Here is an 18,442-nt window from a genome sequence, read left to right on the forward strand (position 1 = left end):
ATGTACACACCGACTCAACATTAATCTTAGTGACCTCCGATTGGCGTAACCGGGAGTCATTACCGCCGACGTGAATAACAATCTTACTGTATTTACGTTTATCCTTAGCCAGCAGTTTCAAATAAGACTCAATGTCGCCCGCTCTGGCCCCAGGGATGCACTTAACTATGGCCGCTGGCTTCGCTAAATTCACGTTTCTCAAAATGGAGCTGCCAATGATCAGAGTTGGTTTCTCAGCGGGTGTGTCGCTGAGTGGGGAAAATCTGTTAGAAACGTGAACAGGTTGATGATGCCCCGTGGACTTTGAATGCTTACTATTCCTCCTTCGGACAGTCACCCAGCCCCCCTTTCCTGGCTGCACAGGGGATGCCGGAGGACGGCTACCAGAGGCTAACTCAGGCCGTTCCGCACCGACTACCGGGGACTGGCTAGCTACAGTAGCTAAAGACTGATCTACCAGGGTGCGGAGCCGGACTTCTAACTCACTGAGCCTCGCCTCCATGTCTATAAATAAACTACACTTATTACATGTACCATTACCGCTAAAGGAGGCAGAGGAGTAACTAAACATCTGACACACCGAGCAGGAGAAAGTAGGAGAGAGAGAGGGAGAAGGAGAAGCCATCGCTAGCTGCTAAGCTAAAGTCGCTAACGGCTAAGCTAAAGTACTGTAGCGTCAGTTACCAAAACTTTAGAACAACTATGAGATTGAACAGCAGTCACTAAAAGATGGAAAGAACTGTGAGTGCTTAGGCAAAATTACTGTAAAGAATAAGTGTTTAGCGAACAGTTGGCCGCTGTAATCTAACAAATGTAAACTGAAACTAATGTGGATCATAAATCCTCTTAACTTGAAATGGAAAGTGGTTTAAATGTAGTTAAGTTCTTTAAACTTGAAAGTGTGAGTTAGAACAAAGCAGAAATGTCTTTTAGGTAAGAAAAGTTTTCTTTCATTTATAAAGTAACAAAATATTTAGTTTTAACATAAAAGTATAAAGTTGAAACAAGTCATAAAATCTTCAATCAACTAAAAAAAAACAACGAATGGAGTTAGATCAACTTTATGAACGTATGAACTGAAACAAAGAAAATCTTAACGAGAATGTGCATGAATATTTTCGGAGCTCCACAAGTGGCGGCGTGGGAAGCCTGCGCCAACCCGCGGGAGGAGCGTGTGAGGCCGGCCAGCCGCCCGCTCACAGAGCCCTCTGCTCCCGCCGTCACACAGACCGCTGCAGCAACAACGGCAGAGGAAAACGCAGCTGGAAGCTTTTCATACCGCTTATCTGTCTTTACATCCTGAGCAAGGTTCAAACGTTTTAACTTAAACCAAGAGACAGCTGTTTGTGGGTCACGCTGAACATTACGTCGCTGTGACGACCAGCTATTTTGACTATCTGCAATGGAGACGGAGGACGGCGGGCCAAAACCGACTTGGGTCAAGTTGGTACCAGCGGTGGAGAAGGAGCTTTACAGTGTAGCTGTTGACTTTTGTCCACGACGTCAAAGGAGGAACAAACTTATTAAGGACAGAACAGGATCCAGAGCAGAGAGACGTCTGCTGACTGTCTCAGCACCAGCAGGTGTCGCCATGGTGACTGAATCAGACACGTGGAGCCAGTGGCCGGCTTCATGCTTCACTTTAATGATCAATAAAACATCAGACGACATGTTCACAGTAACCACAGTAACAGTGTGCGTCAGGCGGCCCGCGGGCTGTAGTACGGCAGCGCTCTGATGAAGGCGTCCAGCCGGCTGCTGAACAGCTCGCTGTCCAAACTCTGACCCAGCACGCACACCGGGTTCTTCACGATGTACTCCACATACAGCTGCGAGACAGAGAGAGACGGATAAATCAGGTTGCTTCCTTTGTGTCTCCACATCAGGATCATTTAAAAGTACATTTTCTACATGTTTCTCCACCTCTGCTGTCATGGTAACGCAACGTTACACCAGGGCTGGTACTGAAACCCAGTGCCAATATGGAACCGGTTCCTTTACGGCCGGTATCTACTGGACCCAATTGGAACTTAAATTTCGGCGCCACTTAAATGTGTCGATTTAAATATTTTCCCTCTGAGACGACAGACGGTCTTTAGTTAAGCTGCAGTTTGATTTAAAGAGTTTTACATTTTAAAAAAGTCTCTCTTTAATGTCGTCGACCACAAGAATTGTTTCAGGCTCCGTTTAGGCAGCTGAATAGTAACAAACCCAAACACCAGCTGAAAAGACTGAGACACAAATAAAAACAAGTTACTACATGAAGTACGTGGTACTATGGACATTACACAGTAGAATGTGGTATTTTAAGTAGTATTTTCAGCTCACTGTCCTGAACACGTTCAGAAATATCAGAGACACAGAGAGTAAACTGATCAGCTGTCTTTATGAATCAATCAGCAAACGACTGTGTTCAGTATTAACAGGTTAGTCTCTCTCTGTGTCTCTCTCTCTGTGTCTCTGTCTGTCTTACGTTGCTGTATATGTGCTGCAGCGTCTCTCTGGCGTTGGGGACAGACAGGTCTGTGTTCATGACGAACCTCAGTCCACTGGGAGTCTCGTAGTAATGAAGACGATACTTGCTGGTCTGAAAGGACAGGAAGCCCTCCTTCCTGAGGACAGACAGGCTGCTAAGGACCAGAGACAGACAGGGAGACAGACAGACAGACAGGCAGAGAGACAGGCCTCTACGGACCACAGACAGACAGGGAGACAGACAGACAGAGAGGCAGAGAGACAGGCCTCTAAGGACCAGAGACAGACAGGCAGAGAGACAGACAGACAGACAGGCAGAGAGACAGGCCTCTACGGACCACAGAGACAGACAGGGAGACAGACAGACAGACAGGCAGAGAGACAGGCCTCTACGGACCACAGAGACAGACAGGGAGACAGACAGACAGACAGGCAGAGAGACAGGCCTCTAAGGACCACAGAGAGAGACAGGGAGACAGGCAGACTGCTGTAGTGAAGGATACATGTCCACAGGAGACATCTTGCTGACGAAGGAGCGGATGGAGAACAGCATCCCATACATCAACTTAAACTCCTGCAGAGACACAGACAGTTTCACTTCCCCCAGACTCAACGGACCTTTGATGGTATTTTATCTATATTAAAGCTTCTGTCCTCTCACCTCGTCCTTGGAGATCCCCGCCTGCTTCTTGCGGTTCCATTCATTATAATACAGACAGCTGCCGTTACGGTCAAATATGTACAAGTTATGGACCGTCATCTGAAACACACAGGTTTGAGACCGCTGGTAAAGTCGGCCTTAAAATGACTGTTTTTTAAACGGAGTCTGGTTCACCGCTCAGTTCAAACGGCTGAGAAACGGCTGGAACAAAATTTAAATATCACTTTTAACTAAACGCCTTTCTTACACGCGTATATATCTATTAAAAGGCAACAAATCGCCCTATTTAGTATAATAATGAGACATTTTGCGGAGCAGCAGCAGATGTTTACCTTCTCTTCCTGGTTCCTGCGGAGCTCAGGACCCCGCTGCAGAGGTGTCCGCTCACAAGCCGCAACAAAACTGTTTCAGGAGTTTTATGTTTTATGTTATATTTGCGTTTGACTCATATTGGAAAGAGAAAAATATGTACTGAAATCTATCGTGCTGTTTAATTACAGATGTGTCGGTGATTTTGTCGGTAACTCATGCAAAACGCTAATCGCTCACGTTAACGGCGGTTTCTTCAATAACAGCGCATGCGCCGTGCGTCCAGTTCATACTAACAGAGACAAGATGGCGGCAGCAGCAACAATGATGCCGTACTTTGGACAGAAAGTTTCGTCCAACAGCGACCTGGCCCCGGACTGGACCAGCCAGGAAGTCAGCACCGGGGTGAGTACGCGGGCTGTGGGGACCGGGTCGGACCGAACCGGGTCCGGTTCTGCTCCGTTGGAGGGTTTTTATCCTGCGAGCAGCGGCTGAATGAGACGGCACTTCTGCGGCGGCTAACGGCGGCTAACGGCTGCTAACGGCTGCTAACGGCGGCTAACGGCTGCTAACGGCTGCTCTGTTACAGTCCGGACCGGAGGAAGAAACCGGGCTGAACCGAGCCGGACCGGGATAGACAGCGTCCCGGATTTAAGTCTGAAACAGGAGCTGGTTCTTAAAAGTGACCAACATGCTCCGTTAGTGTTTATCGCGACAGTAACGCCGTTAACGGTGTGAAGTTAAATAACAGCTGCTGGATATTAGTTTAAATAAATTAAGTCTCATAATAAATGCTGTGTCCGATAATGAGCTCACTTATAAACCAGAGTGATGATGGGCATTAAAATAACTGTGGTGTGTTAAATCAAATTGATTTATGAACTCAGAGTTTCTGCATCAAACAGGAATGTCTCGTTCAGCGTCATCTTACATGTGACAGATCAGAGACTTCATCACATTGAAACGTGACCAGTAGAGACGCCACCATAATAGAAATCTAGCAGTCGATACCAATAAATGTCCGTGATTCTGGATACCACGGTAAAACAAACCAAACAATAAATCCATGAATTTCAACACCCACTCCTTTTTTTAATAGAAACATTTTAACATTACTAAAAAGAAAGACGGTTTGGTGTCAGTATGTTCATAAATGAGCAAACTGATGAAATTACAAACTTACAATGTGCATATGTAATTGAAATGTGTGAAATGTTTCAGGCTGGTCTTTGTCTATACTGGCAGCTGTCTGAGATTTTTAGAAAACTAAACAGTTATTGATGATTGAAATGGATCGTAACGCCTCCTACAGGAACAGGAGCGTTGGACAGACGTTCAGTTCTTAGAGCTGCAAACTGCATCGTCATCTTTGGTGATTTCCAGGTGATCAAACTGTAACGTCTGCCTGAATTAGTTCTCCAACAGAACTGGGAGAAATCCAGGCTTTGACACGGAGCTGCTGAAGGAAACAGTCGCTAAATAACTTCACACCGTTTTCATGCACGCCTGTTTTACGGCGGTGAGTAAAATGTTTTATGGTGAAAAAATAGCAGCCTGCTCTCATTGGCTGGTCAAGTCGAGAGTCCTCCAGATATTTTGCAGACGTCGGCGATGTGTCAGAAATGTGTCGGGGAGCCTCTTTGATGTGTCGTTGAGTAGTTCACACAAAGACTGGCGACCGAAATCGTGTAGTGTGAACGAGGCTTTACCGACATGTTTTAAGAATCGCCTTGGTACTGAAGTACAAGTTCTTGTGACGTCTCTACTGACCACACAACACTGAGGTCTCACAAAAGGGACAAAGTGGGTAAAATATGTTGCATTGTCTCACGTGCATCATTACATCACCCGGTGACCTGTTTGTCTCTCTGTGTGTCAGACCACCATCATGGCGGTGGAGTACGATGGAGGGGTGGTGATCGGCGCCGACTCTCGCACGACCACCGGGTAAGAACAACACAGGAGCGTGCAGCTGATCAAACTCTCTGTGAACACTCATTTAACCCGTCTGTCTCTCCGTCTTTCAGAGCTTACATCGCCAACAGAGTAACGGACAAACTGACTCCGATCCACGACCGAATCTTCTGCTGCAGGTCACTTCCTCCTCCAGAACTTCCTGTTCACAAACTCATATGTTGACGTATTCTCACTGTGATCAGTTCTCAGCATCAGGAACTTGTGCCGCTTTTCCACTGGACGGTTCCAGCTCAACTCACTTTGGTGCCCCGTCCTCCGATTCACATTGCAGATATACTACACGCTCAATGTTGTCATAGCAACGCTGCACGAAGCTGAGACACGATTCAAGTTTAATAACAAACTGGATCAAACTATCAAGTTCTTAAAGAACCATTAAAACACAGGAGTTCAGCAGATCTGGGGAACCTTCGGTCTAAAAGCACGGCCCGATTTCTAAAAACAAAATTAACGTTCTACTTGAGGACTACTTTAATTAAGGGAGCTCCGATCGTAGTCGGTCGATTATGGCTTTAACTGGTTTGATCGGTGCTCTCTAAAAAGGCTGATCAGATGATGCAATACTCGCCATCAGCTAAAATGGTTTCACTGAGCAGTCTTCAGAGCGAGCACCAAAGTCCTTTTCAGACAGGAAGCATTGATGCGTTAATCATTTACAAAGAGGGTGGAGCAGCGATCAGACAAGCGCAGTGTTGTGGAGTGACCGCTGCTGCTTCTTCTTTCTACTGAAGCTAGCAACAAAAACACAGGGCAGCTGCTTCCTCAAAACTTCAGAATTAAAACGCTGCTGTGGACGCAGAAGATCGTGTTTGTTATAAAAGTGTTTAAAAACCGTAGTAGTGTGGATGTAGCCTCACAAACATCACAAAGCGAGTCGAGCTGGTACCCTGCAACTTTAGAGAGAACAACGTTCCTGCAGAACTCCGTCCGTTTGGTGATATAAGAACTCAGGAACCCTTAGAAATAATCTTTCTTATGAAACCTAGAACCTTTTTATAGTAAGGTTCTAAGACTTTAGTGGAACCTTGTAGATCAGCTGTTGGATGTGTGACGTGGTTCTGTTGCAGGTCTGGATCAGCTGCTGACACTCAGGCCATCGCTGACGTGGTCACCTACCAGCTGGGCTTTCACAGGTAACGCACACACAGTTTGATTAACAGCCTCAGCGGCCAGTCAGGTGCTGTTGACCTTTAACCTGTCTGTGGTCCCGCCCCCAGCATCGAGCTGGACGAGCCCCCGTTGGTGGAGACGGCTGCCAATCTGTTCAAAGCGAGCTGCTACCGTTACAGAGAGGAGCTGTCTGCTGGGATCCTGGTGGCAGGATGGGACCGCAGGAAGGGGGGCCAGGTACTGCAGGACCCGTCTATATGTACTAATACACACACTGTGTATTTATATTGATTATCGGCGCCGATATTCAGCATTTTTCCAAAAGTCTGCATCGGCCACTTTAAAATCAGATGGCCGATATAATTAATTAACAAATCTCAGGAGTAACAGCCTATTAGCACTGACTAGTAGGGCTAAACGATTTTGGAAAATAATCTAATTGCAATTTTTTGTATTTTATTTTTTTAAATTAATATTGCGATTTAATATGCGATCAATTTTTAAGCTCTTTACCTTCTGTATTATTCAAAATGGACAAGCAGTAAATCAGTGTTTAGTACGACCAACACAATATTAGATTAAACGTTCTTTCTTGTGAGTCAGGCCTGGGTTATGATCAAATCAAATTATTATGAGCAATGGTGGAGAAGTATCAAATTATAGCAATATGTGAAAGATAATTTGAGTAAAGTCATGGTATTAAATAATATCATCAGGACAAGCTTAGTAATTCTCCGTCGGATGGGCCGACGATTTCACCCACCACCAAGTTACCCGCGGTGGCAGGTGCTACTTCTGCAGAGTAGTGAGCAGATCACTGTAGCTCACATAATTTCACCATAACTACGCTCGTTACTCAGTCCTTCCCATACGTCCATTTATTTGTGGCAGCCCGCCACAATATCAGCGCCACATATTGATTTTTGTTGTTTTTTCCTTGGCCTATTTAAAATCATTGTTCAAGAGTGGCTTGACACAAGGAATGCGACAGCTGAAACCCATGTCTTGCATACGTCTGTGAGTGGTGGTTCTTGAAACACTGACTCCAGCTGCAGTCCACTCTTTGTGAATCCCCCCCACATTTTTGAATGGGTTTTGTTTCACAATCCTCTCCAGAGTGCGGTTATTCCTATTGCTGGTCCACTTTTTTTCTACCACATCTTTTCCTTCCCTTCGCCTCTCTATTAATGTGTTTGGACACAGAGCTCTGTGAACAGCCAGCCTCTTTAGCAATGACCTTTTGTGTCTTGCCCTCCTTGTGCAAGGTGTCAATGGTCGTCTTTTGGACAGCTGTCAAGTCAGCGGTCTTCCCCATGATTGTGTAGCCTACAGAACTAGACTGAGAGACCATTTAAAGGCCTTTGCAGGTGTTTTGAGTTAATTAGCTGATTAGAGTGTGGCACCAGGTGTCTTCAATATTGAACCTTTTCACAATATTCTAATTTTCTGAGATACTGATTTTTTGGGGTTTTCATTAGTTGTCAGTTATAATCATCAAAATTAAAAGGAATGAACACTTGAAATATATCAGTCTGTGTGGAATGAATGTATACATTATACAAGTTTCACTTTTTGAATGGAATTACTGAAATAAATCAACTTTTTGATGATATTCTAATTATATGACCAGCACCTGTATATCTTTTTTAAATAACATTTTTAAGTAATGAAATGAATTGGTAATGAAAAACCAATAAAAGGACGGATAAAGAACAGAAAGAATATAGTATCAATAAATATATCAATAAAATCCTAACAATATAAAATAAATACAATATAAATGGCAGCTTTTAAAGACAAAGATTATGATAATTTATCACTTATAGTTAAGTCCATCTCTGGGATGGATCTCTAAGACATTTTTAATTTTAATTTATAAACATGACAATTAACTTTAATTGTTGTTTTTAACAGACTTTGTGTTGGAGTTTGTGTTATTCTAAATTTTGAGACCAACAGCAAAAGGATATCGGTTCCACATATCGGTCTAATTGGTCACTAATAATCTGTATCAGTCCGGAAAAAACTTTGATCCCTAATAAACACACCTGAAAATAACACATCGCACAGTCCTCTTCCACTCCTCCATGACGACATCTTGGCAGACTTCTAGCATGTCTCCAGACCTAAAGCCTATTGAGCATCTGTGGGACGTCCTCAAACAGAAGGCGGAGGAGCCCAAGGTCTCCAACATCCACCAGCTCCGTGATGTCGTCATGGAGGAGTGGAAGAGGACTCCAGTGGCAACCTGTGAAGCTCTGCTGAACTCAAATCTGGACATTTTCACACACTGACTGTCTCTCTGCTCACCCGTCTGTGTCTCAGGTGTACTGCGTGCCTATTGGTGGGATGTTGGTGAGGCAGCCGGTGTCGGTGGGCGGCAGCGGCAGCACCTACATCTACGGCTTCATGGACTCCAACTACAAACCGGGACTGAGCAAAGACCAGTGTCTGGAGCTCACTGCTGCAGGTACACACTGCTGCTGCTGCAAGGCATGCTGGGAGCTGCGGTCCACTGCAAGACTACTGGCTCTGACTGACTCTCTGTCTCTCTCCTGTCTTGTCTCTCAGCTCTGTCTCTGGCGATGGAGAGAGACGGCTCCAGCGGCGGCGTGGTCAGACTGGCGAGCATCTCAGAGGAGGGAGTGGAGAGACGAGTCATACTGGGAAACCAGCTGCCCAAATACTCCACACACTAAACACGTTAATGTCCATTTTGTTGTGATAATAAAGGTTTCAGTCTGTCCCTGTCCTCCTGTCCTTCTTTAAACAGACTTCTACAGTTCTGTGGGTCCAGGATTAGCTTAGCTTAGCACAAAGACTGGAAGCAGGGGGAAACTGCTAGCCTTGTTTGGTTTTCTGTTGGCTTCTGTTAAAGAACCTGTTTGAATCTGAGGGCTCCTGCCTGAAGGCCAGAGAGCAGCTCTGTCCTGCTTCATTACTACACTTTAAACAGATCAGACACAGTCATCTGGTGGAAACAAACTCCAGTCGCTGTCGCCAGTGATGCATAAACTCGTATGCAACTACGCCGTAGGCTACGCACGTAGCCATGCATTTATACCTGTGCGTCGGTGTCCCCGTCATTCTGCTATTACACCCCCAAACACTCATCGGCAGTAGCGCTACAGCGTCCACTGGGTTGACTTTTGCCGGTCGAGCAGGCTAACTTCCGGTTTAGCCCTTCGCTAACGTAAATGGGGGTAAAATTGTCTACGTGCGGCTGGTTTAGCCTTTTCAAATGTTACTGAGCGAATGGATCACATTCCGATAGTGAAACGAGTCATTTCGTTTGGGTTGTGACGGGTCAAATATATTGATCCACCTTGTTATAGCCGCCGTTTTGACCGCTAGTAAGTTACTTTAAAGCACGGGGTACTTCCCGTCGGCTCAAAAGCATTGCGAGGCAAGCTACATTTTTGGAGGTGCCCCTGTTGTTTTTATTTAATTATTTGAGAGAGTCTAGTTTTTTTGGTTTTTAAATATATCCAGAGTCTGTACTGTACAGCCTGATGTGAGAGCTGTTTCACAAAAGCAGAATTTAGAAATCCAGGTTCCTTGCAACGTAGGCTTAACGCACCAGGTATGTTTACTTCTGTTTGGCGGTCGTGTCACAGGTGTTGCCCAATCAGCTGCGGCAAGTTTGTGTAAACAACGGCAGGAAAATAAAGTGTGCTTGTGTACACAACGGTGTGTTTCGAGGCACCACGGTTTCCGTTGAAAAAGCGACAATGTCGAGCCAGGTAAATCAGATGAATACCTGTCAACAGCTTTCTTCAAGAGACAACCCGGTTGTTCACAGATTTACTGATGCTGAAATGGAAAAGAATAAACTTTAAACACAGTGAGAAACCAAAATAAAGGTTTAAATAAATAAATAATAAAGAGGATTTTAAAAAAGAAACATGGCCGCTACAGCTAATAAAACGGTAAAGAGGTGAAACAGCCCTCAGGAGACTAAAACTAACCTCCCAGCTCTAACACAAAACAAAGGGTTTGGTTTGCTGCTGTCAGACCGCTGGAAACCTGATATTTTAAAGACCAGATGTTTTGAATGAACCAATCAGCAGCAGCCACTCCCAGGCTGTACTGTGAATCCAGCCAATCATAAAGAGACACCTTTAGGACACGCAGAGATCCTCTCAGGCACAGAGCACCCACTCCAACACAAACACAGGTTAGGAAAATATCGTTTTGCAAGACGAAAAGGAAAATATTCTTACATGAGATCCATTGTCTCTCTGCGCTATTTTATTATTTAATATTCTTAATTTTTCTTAATTTCTCAATTACATGATCTGAAATGAAACTAAAATAAATTTCTTTCCAGATACTCTTCACATTACCTGACTTCCTCCTTCCCTTACTGTAAATGTTACAAAACTGTTCAAATCGAAAGTAAAGTTTTCTCAGAGGTCAGCAGATTATCAGGAGCAGGAAAGGGACAGCTGACTGTGAACTGATGTCCTCACTGTGTTTCTGAAGACTTCCTTTAGTGAGAAGCAGATTAACTTTGTGCTTGTTGGAGTTTCTACAGGAAGATGAAGATGTTTGTGGTGTTTGTGATCCTCGTGCACGGTAAGATAACCTTCCTCCCTCTGATCTGATCATCACCTTTTAATCTGGGTTTCTGTCATCTTAACTAGGCTGTCACCAATAAAGTGAAATACTGACCAAGCGAACCGCAGAGGATGGCTAACAACACGCAATGTTCATACTTTCTTGCTTGACACTTTAAAAAACGCGTGTTACATGAGTAAATTAGTGCTTCAAAAATTCCACAAGTGTAACACTGCTGTAGGTCGATAAGATCTTAATCGATCACTGATCACAATTTCTGTCTGGTTCCTTCTCTCCTTACATGTTTCTCAGGTTGTTTGAAAGTGAAATCTGTACGTGTGTTTCAAGTAATCTTTTAATATTGATTATTGTGAAATTATTCAAATGCAGTTTCATGTGATCTGATTTGAAGCGACATCATGAGGAAGAAGAAATGCAGTTTAAATCCTTTTTATTTCTTTATTGTTTCATTATTGTACTGATGAAAAGTTGGACAGACTTCAGTGTTTAATGACATAAATCTCTGTCAGCTGTTTGTGTCTCTGACATTAAAATGTTTTCTTGAACAGAAAAAGCTTGTGTTTCCTGACGGCTTCAGTCATTTAGAGATTGATAAAGAAGTTTAGTTCTTGTGCAGATAATCAAAAGGACTGAAGGTTCAGCTTTCTGTCTGTCAGTCTGAGACAGAAACTGGACCAACAGCTCTGACAAACATGAGGAAGCTGAAGCTCCTCCTCTTTCCTCAGAAGAGATCTGTGGTGATCTGGACTCATTCCAGAGAGCTGCTTTAACAAAGTCTGAAGACTCATATTTGCAATGAGGAAACACTAGAGGCAGAGTAAGGTACTGAAAGAAAAAGAAAATAAAGATGAAGAATAACAATACAGTAATAAAATAAACAACTACAATAAAGAGCATTACAAATATGAGAACAAGAGAATAAAATACAATAAAACAATGTATCAGTAAAACTAAAACACTTAAATGATGCCTGGGTAAACACGTAGGTCTTTGTTTGCTTTTAAAAATATCTCTGCTGCCCTCTGGAAGGCCGTTACAAAGACTTTGGTCATATTAAATAAAAGGACACCTCAACATCAGTTTCATCACGGGGACTTGGAGAGATAATTAACAGGCCTCTACCAGAGGACCTAAGGGTTCTGAAGGCTCATAAGCTAAAAGCAGATCTGATACACACTCACTCGCCACTTTATTAGGTACACCTGTTTAATTGCTAGTTAACACAAATAGCTAATCAGCCATTCACACGGCAGCAACTCAGTGTATTTAGGCGTGTAGACGTGGTCAAACAGAGCATCATAATGGGGAAGAAAGGGGATTTAAGTGACTTTGAACGTGGCATGTTTGTTGGTGCCAGACTATGGAAGATTTAAGTGGACTTATACACTAATTACACTCCACACCAGCATGTATATACCAAGCATTTATTTAAAAAGATTATTTCTTTTTAAACTTTATCTCTGTATGTGTGGTTGTGTTTCAGGCCAAGTCAGAAGTTTACATTTATGTGATGTAACAATTTAGGGTGGCTGAGAACTATTGTTACATGATCTCACATTAATAATGATGAAAGGATCAATAAAACCTCGAAGGAAAAGACCTGGCTGTACATGTGCATTTACAAATGCTAAATAGTGCTGTGCTTAGTTAAGTAACGTTAAGTTACTGGTACTGTAACTGGGCTCTTTAATGCCCAGTTACAGTACCAGTCCGTAAAGGAATCCATTCTGGATCCAGGCAGGCGGGGAAGAATTGTGCTTCAGTGGCCATCTTTTACTGTGTTGTGTTCCAATCGTACAGATGAGAGGGTCCGGCAGATTTCTGTCTGGCCTCCTCAGAGCTAGCCACTTGGCTAACTGAGCTTGTTGCAGGGATCTTAAACAGGAAGAGAGTTTCGTTCCAAGCAGGCCACGCCGGAAGACCACTGCTGCGAAGGGCAGAAGTTACGCTAGGGTTATAAGGTCAATAAGATGACATCATGGGTCAGAGGTCACAGATCACTGACCCTGACTGAATCGTTGCTCTTCTGTAAATAACATCATAGAGTACGGTCTAGACCTGCTGTTTTATGAAAAGCGCTGTGAGATAACTGTTGATGTGATTTGGCGCTATATAAATAAAATTGAATTGAATTGAATTGACCAATCGTAGCTGCAAGCTGAGGCCCCATCCACACTACTACATTTTCATTTTAAAACGGAGACCTTTTGCTACATTTGCACCTCCCGTCCAGACTAAAACAGCGAAAAACGAAGACCTAAAACAGAGAAGTTTTAGGTCTCATAAGTCATGCAAAGCAGAAACATGATGCTACTCACAGAGTTCTTGACTTGGTGTTTTATTAGAATGTTTTGTACCTTGCAAATAACACATGTCGCCGTTTACTTTGCATCAACTCACAGTCTGTTTTCCGCCGCCACAGTTGCTTTTAACTCCCGTGTTACAAAATCCGGTGTGGTTCTTCGCCTGTTTTTCTTTATTCTTTCACCAAATCTTCTGTAACTATGGGATAGACCATCTGCTTCATGTTTATACCAGCACACGCATGCCCAGTGTAGGTGAACGGCCACTGGGCCACCTTGGTGTGACTTGCTTCAGGTTTGTGGAAACTGAGTTCAATGACTCACATGAGAAAAGTTCAGTTACTCTCACAAATGAACAACTTCATCTTTGAGGTCCCTGTGATCCCAACACCTCAGACAAAAACGGCAGATATAATTTCATCAAACAGGAGAATGATCGATAACAGAGAATGACAAAATCAGCATCCATGCCTGCACATAATGACCGTCTCACATTCACCACAGCAGAAAATACCCACATAATTTACGTGCGCAGCATATATTGCTCTGTTTATATCCCTCTGGAACAACGGCATGTGAAAAATGAACCTTGAACTGAAAATGTTCATAATAGACAATTAATCTTATGCGGAGTGGCAGAAAATCCCTGCAGCAGTGAACACCTTCAGTTCAGAGGCATGCACACTACATAAGAAAGTGACTAGAAAACTGAGGCAGATAAGTCCACAAAGTGAATATTAACCAAACCAGTTCTAAAACACAAGTGAATACTGACTTGAGGTACTGTCACTTGAAGATGCCTTACTGTCTGGGCTGGATTGGTAATCTGGCATACCGGTCAAATGCCCGGTGGGCCAACGCACCTTTGGGGCAGGTGTAATGTAAATTATTTATTTATATAACTGTTTTTTTAAAAATGGGCCAACGACCGGCCCATAAAGCACGGACTGCGGCCCATTCGGTGATTTTCTATACTGACACTGGGCCGGCCCAATCACATCTCTTACAAGCCCCCAACCCCTCTGCTCTGTGTTCCTTGCATTATGCTACCCTACTATTGCTACATTTTGTTTGAAGTTCACGTAACGTGACCCCCCGCCGTTACAACCTGCCTGCAGAGAGAGAGAGAGAGAGCATTGCTCACAGCTTCAGGGCTTGTCAGCCACTACTAATTGTCCCGAGCAAAATTGAATCAAAACATTTAAATATAAATGTTGTTTGTCAGCGTCTAGTCAATGTACTTGCAACACAAACAAGTGACAGAAAAACAGGACACACCTGACCGCGATACAGACACCTGTCGCTCTCTTTGCTGTCTCTGTCCTCCTCGCTCAGAGACACTTTGCTCTGTTTGACTGTCTCTCTGCTCCAGGATGCTTAAATCCCTCTGAAGCGGCTGTGAGCTGAACTTTATCAGAGGTGCTGAAGTGAACATGTGTGGATGTGTGGTGATATTTCTGTCTGATCACAAGTGCTTTCAGTTTGGATTTTTTTACCTCTGATGAAGAGCAGTGAGCTTGTCTCATCCAGTACAGTCCCAGACAGGCACTCTGTCTGTCAGACGGTCTAAAGGGGGTAGCAGCCTACGACCATATCAGCAGAGCAATAACGCGGGCTAATGCAGTGGCCGGTAGATTTGTTAGAAAATAATGACTTCATTGTCATTATATTTCATAATATTAACTCAAATTGTTATTCTGCAAATGTCAGAGAACACAGATATGTGGGAGAGATGTGCAGAAAGTTTTGAATATGAGCAGAAAACCTGCTGAAACATAGGAGCTATTAAGGTGCACGGGTATATAACTGAATGAACTGAATGAATTCATTTATCATTGAGGTGAAAAGTTGCCACAAGCACATTTAAAGACTTTAGGTTACTTCAGTCATGCCTGCATGTGTGTTGACTCAGCAGGGATGAAATAAAATAAAAAACAGGAGAAACATATTTGACAGCAATACAGAATGTCTGAGAGCCTTACAGCACTATATTACACTACATTTTTATTTTTGAATTGTCACCTGAATTTTGTGTTGAATGCAGGAAATGAAGTGTTTAAAACCCAAATTTTTCAGGGGGAGGACCTGCCCTTTCAGGGGGAGGACCTGCCCTCTGGAATCTTTTTTTTAATTATTATAATCAGTAGTAATTTTAAAAATCATAATAAATGTATTTATATGGCCATATGACATAATATTTGTAACCCCCAGAAAACAATCCACAAATGTATTCTATATAGGGCTGAAACAATTAATCGATTAAATTGATAAAATCGATAAATAAAATGCGACACAAATTCTTTGCATCGATGCTTCGTTTAATCCATGTAACTATACAGCACAGTGTTTCGCAGGAACATTTATTACTGTCGCACATCGCGCTTACGCTGTGAACACGACATGATTATAATGGAGCTGTTTGCAAAGTGGAGGAAGAGAGAGAAAATAACGGGATAAGTATGGGATTATTTCAAGCTAAAGAAAACAACAACACTGTAATGTTACAGTCCGTCCACCGTAAAACGAAACTTATGTTGCCTTGGCAACAGCATGACGGCACCTGACCAGAAAGCAGTCGGTGTTCTGCCAGCGGACCACAAACAAGGTAACAGTAACTTTCAGTTAACTAGCATTTAACTGAAATCATGATTGATTGTTGAGTTGAAGCCAAAGTAAGCTGGAGTCCTCAGCTGAAAATGTGACCACGTGCGTTTGTTGTTCTCCTTTTGGGCCGTGAGTTGTGACCTCAGGAGTCAGGAGTTAACGGCGTGTTGGGGAGCTGCACCTTTAACTCACCTCCAGCTCTCTCTGCAGCTCTGACGATCCCTGCTACCTGCGTGTGCTAATCCATCCTTTCATCCAGATTCTTTGTCTCTATAATTGGTATCTTTATAATAACAAACAACGGCTGTTTCGTGTGTAGGATCGCTCTTTTCCCTTTTGATATTTCACGTGTTTTCTTGACAAAATGTGGTTTGGAGACCAGCGTCGGGTGACACGGCTGTCAGCTCTTGTAGTGTGTGTGTGTGACCCCCTGTCAATGATCAGTCACGTAGTGTGAACAGTACAAGACTTCAAAAATGCTGTCAAGTTGTGCGAATGGCACGGCCATCAGCCGACGCTGAAAGTCGTGTAGTCTGCACGAGCCTTTAATATAACTTGTACTCTGGCTCCTTTTTTTCCTTGCATCTCTGTAAAACAGACTGGTTTGTTGGTAGTCACGGTGGAACCGCTTGAGTGTGTCAAGATGTTTGATCAGATGTTTGACAGTTTGATGGCAGGTAAGCTGCTCCTTTTCCTCAGTCTTTTCCGTTTTCCTTCTCTAGACAGTAGCTGTTTCTCAGTCAGCGTTCTTGTCTGTACTTGTGGACTTGTCAAAGATCATCAGTCGCAGCCCAAGTACTGTTCCAATTCAAATGTCGGCATCTAGCCAAGTACATTACATTTACTCATTTTAGCAGATGCTTTTATCCAAAGTGACTTACAATCTAGGAACAACTGACAATACATACTAGTAAGAGCTCATAGCACATATCACATCAATTGGGTAAATACCTAGGAAAAGAAGTAAGAGTTAAAAAAAAATTTCAATCAATACAAGATCATTTTAAGGGGATAGAAGAAGAAGAGCATAGGAAGTGCATGTTAGAGGTTAGGAGTTAGAGGTGTTATAAGAAGAAGTGTTCTCGGAAGAGATGAGTTTTTAAGAGCTTCTTGAAATTAGAGAAGGATGCCCCTGCTCTGATGGCGTGTGGTAGCTCGTTCCACCATCGTGGTGTCACAGATAAGAACAGCCAGGACTGGGATTGCTTTGTGTGAAGCAATGGCACAGCCAGGCGGCGTTCGTTGGACGAGCATAGTGGCCAAGAAGGAACGTAAACTTTTATTATGGAGTTTAGGTAGTCAGTAAGTCACTCTGTATACAAGCATTAGTGAATTGAATCTGATTCTGGAGGCCATAGGGAGTCAGTGGAGGTCACTGAGTAATGGAGTGACATGAGTCCTTTTGGGCTGATCAAAAACCAGACGTTGCATTCTGAACCATTTGAAGGGGTTTCACTGCACAAGCTGGAAGACCTACTTGGAGGGCATTGTAATAGTCAAGGCTAGTGATAACCATGGCCTGTACCAGAAGCTGGGTGGTATACTTAGTGAGGTAGGGCCTTATTTTTCTGATGTTGTAAAGAGCAAAGCGGCATGATTGAGAGACAGCAGCAACATGGTCTGAAAAGGACACCCAAGTTTCTCACCACCCTGGTTGGAGTGATGGTTGAGGAGTCAGTTTGAAGTTTGATGTTATGGTGGATAGATTGGCTGAAATGACCAAGAGTTCAGTCTTATAGAGGTTTAGCTGAAGGTGGCAAGCCTTCATCCATGCACATATGTCTGAGAGACAGTCCGTGATCTACGCCGAGACTGTGGAGTCGTCTGGCGGGAAGGATAGGTAGAGCTGCGTATCATCTGCATAGCAGTGATAAAAGAAGCCGTGCGAGTGAATGATTGGCCCCAGTGAGGTGGTGTAAATTGAGAAGAGAAGGGGCCCTAGCACTGGGTCTTGGGGCACCCCTGTGGAGAGGCAGTGGGAGGAGGATAATTGTCCTTGCCTCAAAACATTGTAGGAACACCCCAAGAGGTCCGAGAGATTCGAACCACAGGAGTGCTTTACTCGAGATGTCCATTGATGAGAGTGCAGATAGCAGGATCCTGTGATTGACGGTATCAAAGGCAGCTGATGGGTCAAGCAGGATAAGAACTGAGGATTGGGCTGCAGCTTAAGCTGACCTTAGGGCTTCTGTTACAGACAAAAGAACTGTTTCAGTAGAGTGGGCACTCTTAAAACCAGACTGATATGGATCTAGGAAGTCCTTCCATGAGAGGAATTTTGAGACCTGTATGAAGACTGCCCGTTCCATAGTTTTGGATAAAAATGGTAGAAGAGAAACTGGCCAACAGTTCTCAACTTGAGTTGGGTCGATTGAGGGCTTTTTAAGCAAGGGTGTAACCCGAGCCCTTTTGAAAGTGGTTG

At 43.6% G+C, this 18,442-nt stretch overlaps 4 protein-coding genes across 4 annotated transcripts in view; 2 read left to right on the top strand and 2 right to left on the bottom strand.

Annotated features, from left to right (window-relative positions):
• LOC119912609 overlaps positions 1–18,442 on the bottom strand; it is a 390,500-nt gene that overhangs the window by 292,585 nt on the left and 79,473 nt on the right. The window lies entirely within an intron of this gene.
• The window catches only part of LOC119912627 (coxsackievirus and adenovirus receptor homolog), a gene marked incomplete in the record, with an annotated part of 333,023 nt that overhangs the window by 143,305 nt on the left and 171,276 nt on the right, over positions 1–18,442 (top strand).
• LOC119912727 (trafficking protein particle complex subunit 1-like) lies at positions 1,624–3,655 on the bottom strand. The gene is made up of 5 exons (XM_038732021.1): positions 3,469–3,655; positions 3,137–3,235; positions 2,979–3,049; positions 2,474–2,612; positions 1,624–1,829 (listed from the first exon to the last, which is right to left on the bottom strand). Exons 2-5 carry the CDS (start codon positions 3,233–3,235, stop codon positions 1,701–1,703), a joined length of 438 nt encoding a protein of 145 aa, XP_038587949.1. The 5' UTR covers positions 3,469–3,655; the 3' UTR covers positions 1,624–1,700.
• Positions 3,699–9,278, top strand: LOC119912706 (proteasome subunit beta type-6-like). The gene is made up of 7 exons (XM_038731997.1): positions 3,699–3,850; positions 5,325–5,392; positions 5,473–5,538; positions 6,490–6,555; positions 6,640–6,769; positions 8,858–9,002; positions 9,104–9,278. The coding sequence occupies exons 1-7, from the start codon at positions 3,752–3,754 to the stop codon at positions 9,229–9,231; spliced, it is 702 nt and encodes a 233-aa protein (XP_038587925.1). The 5' UTR covers positions 3,699–3,751; the 3' UTR covers positions 9,232–9,278.

Source organism: Micropterus salmoides, unplaced genomic scaffold (assembly GCF_014851395.1).
Source record: "Micropterus salmoides isolate LMB-PRFRI ecotype aquatic unplaced genomic scaffold, ASM1485139v1 Ms_hic_scaffold_2, whole genome shotgun sequence".
Lineage (NCBI taxonomy): Eukaryota > Metazoa > Chordata > Actinopteri > Centrarchiformes > Centrarchidae > Micropterus > Micropterus salmoides.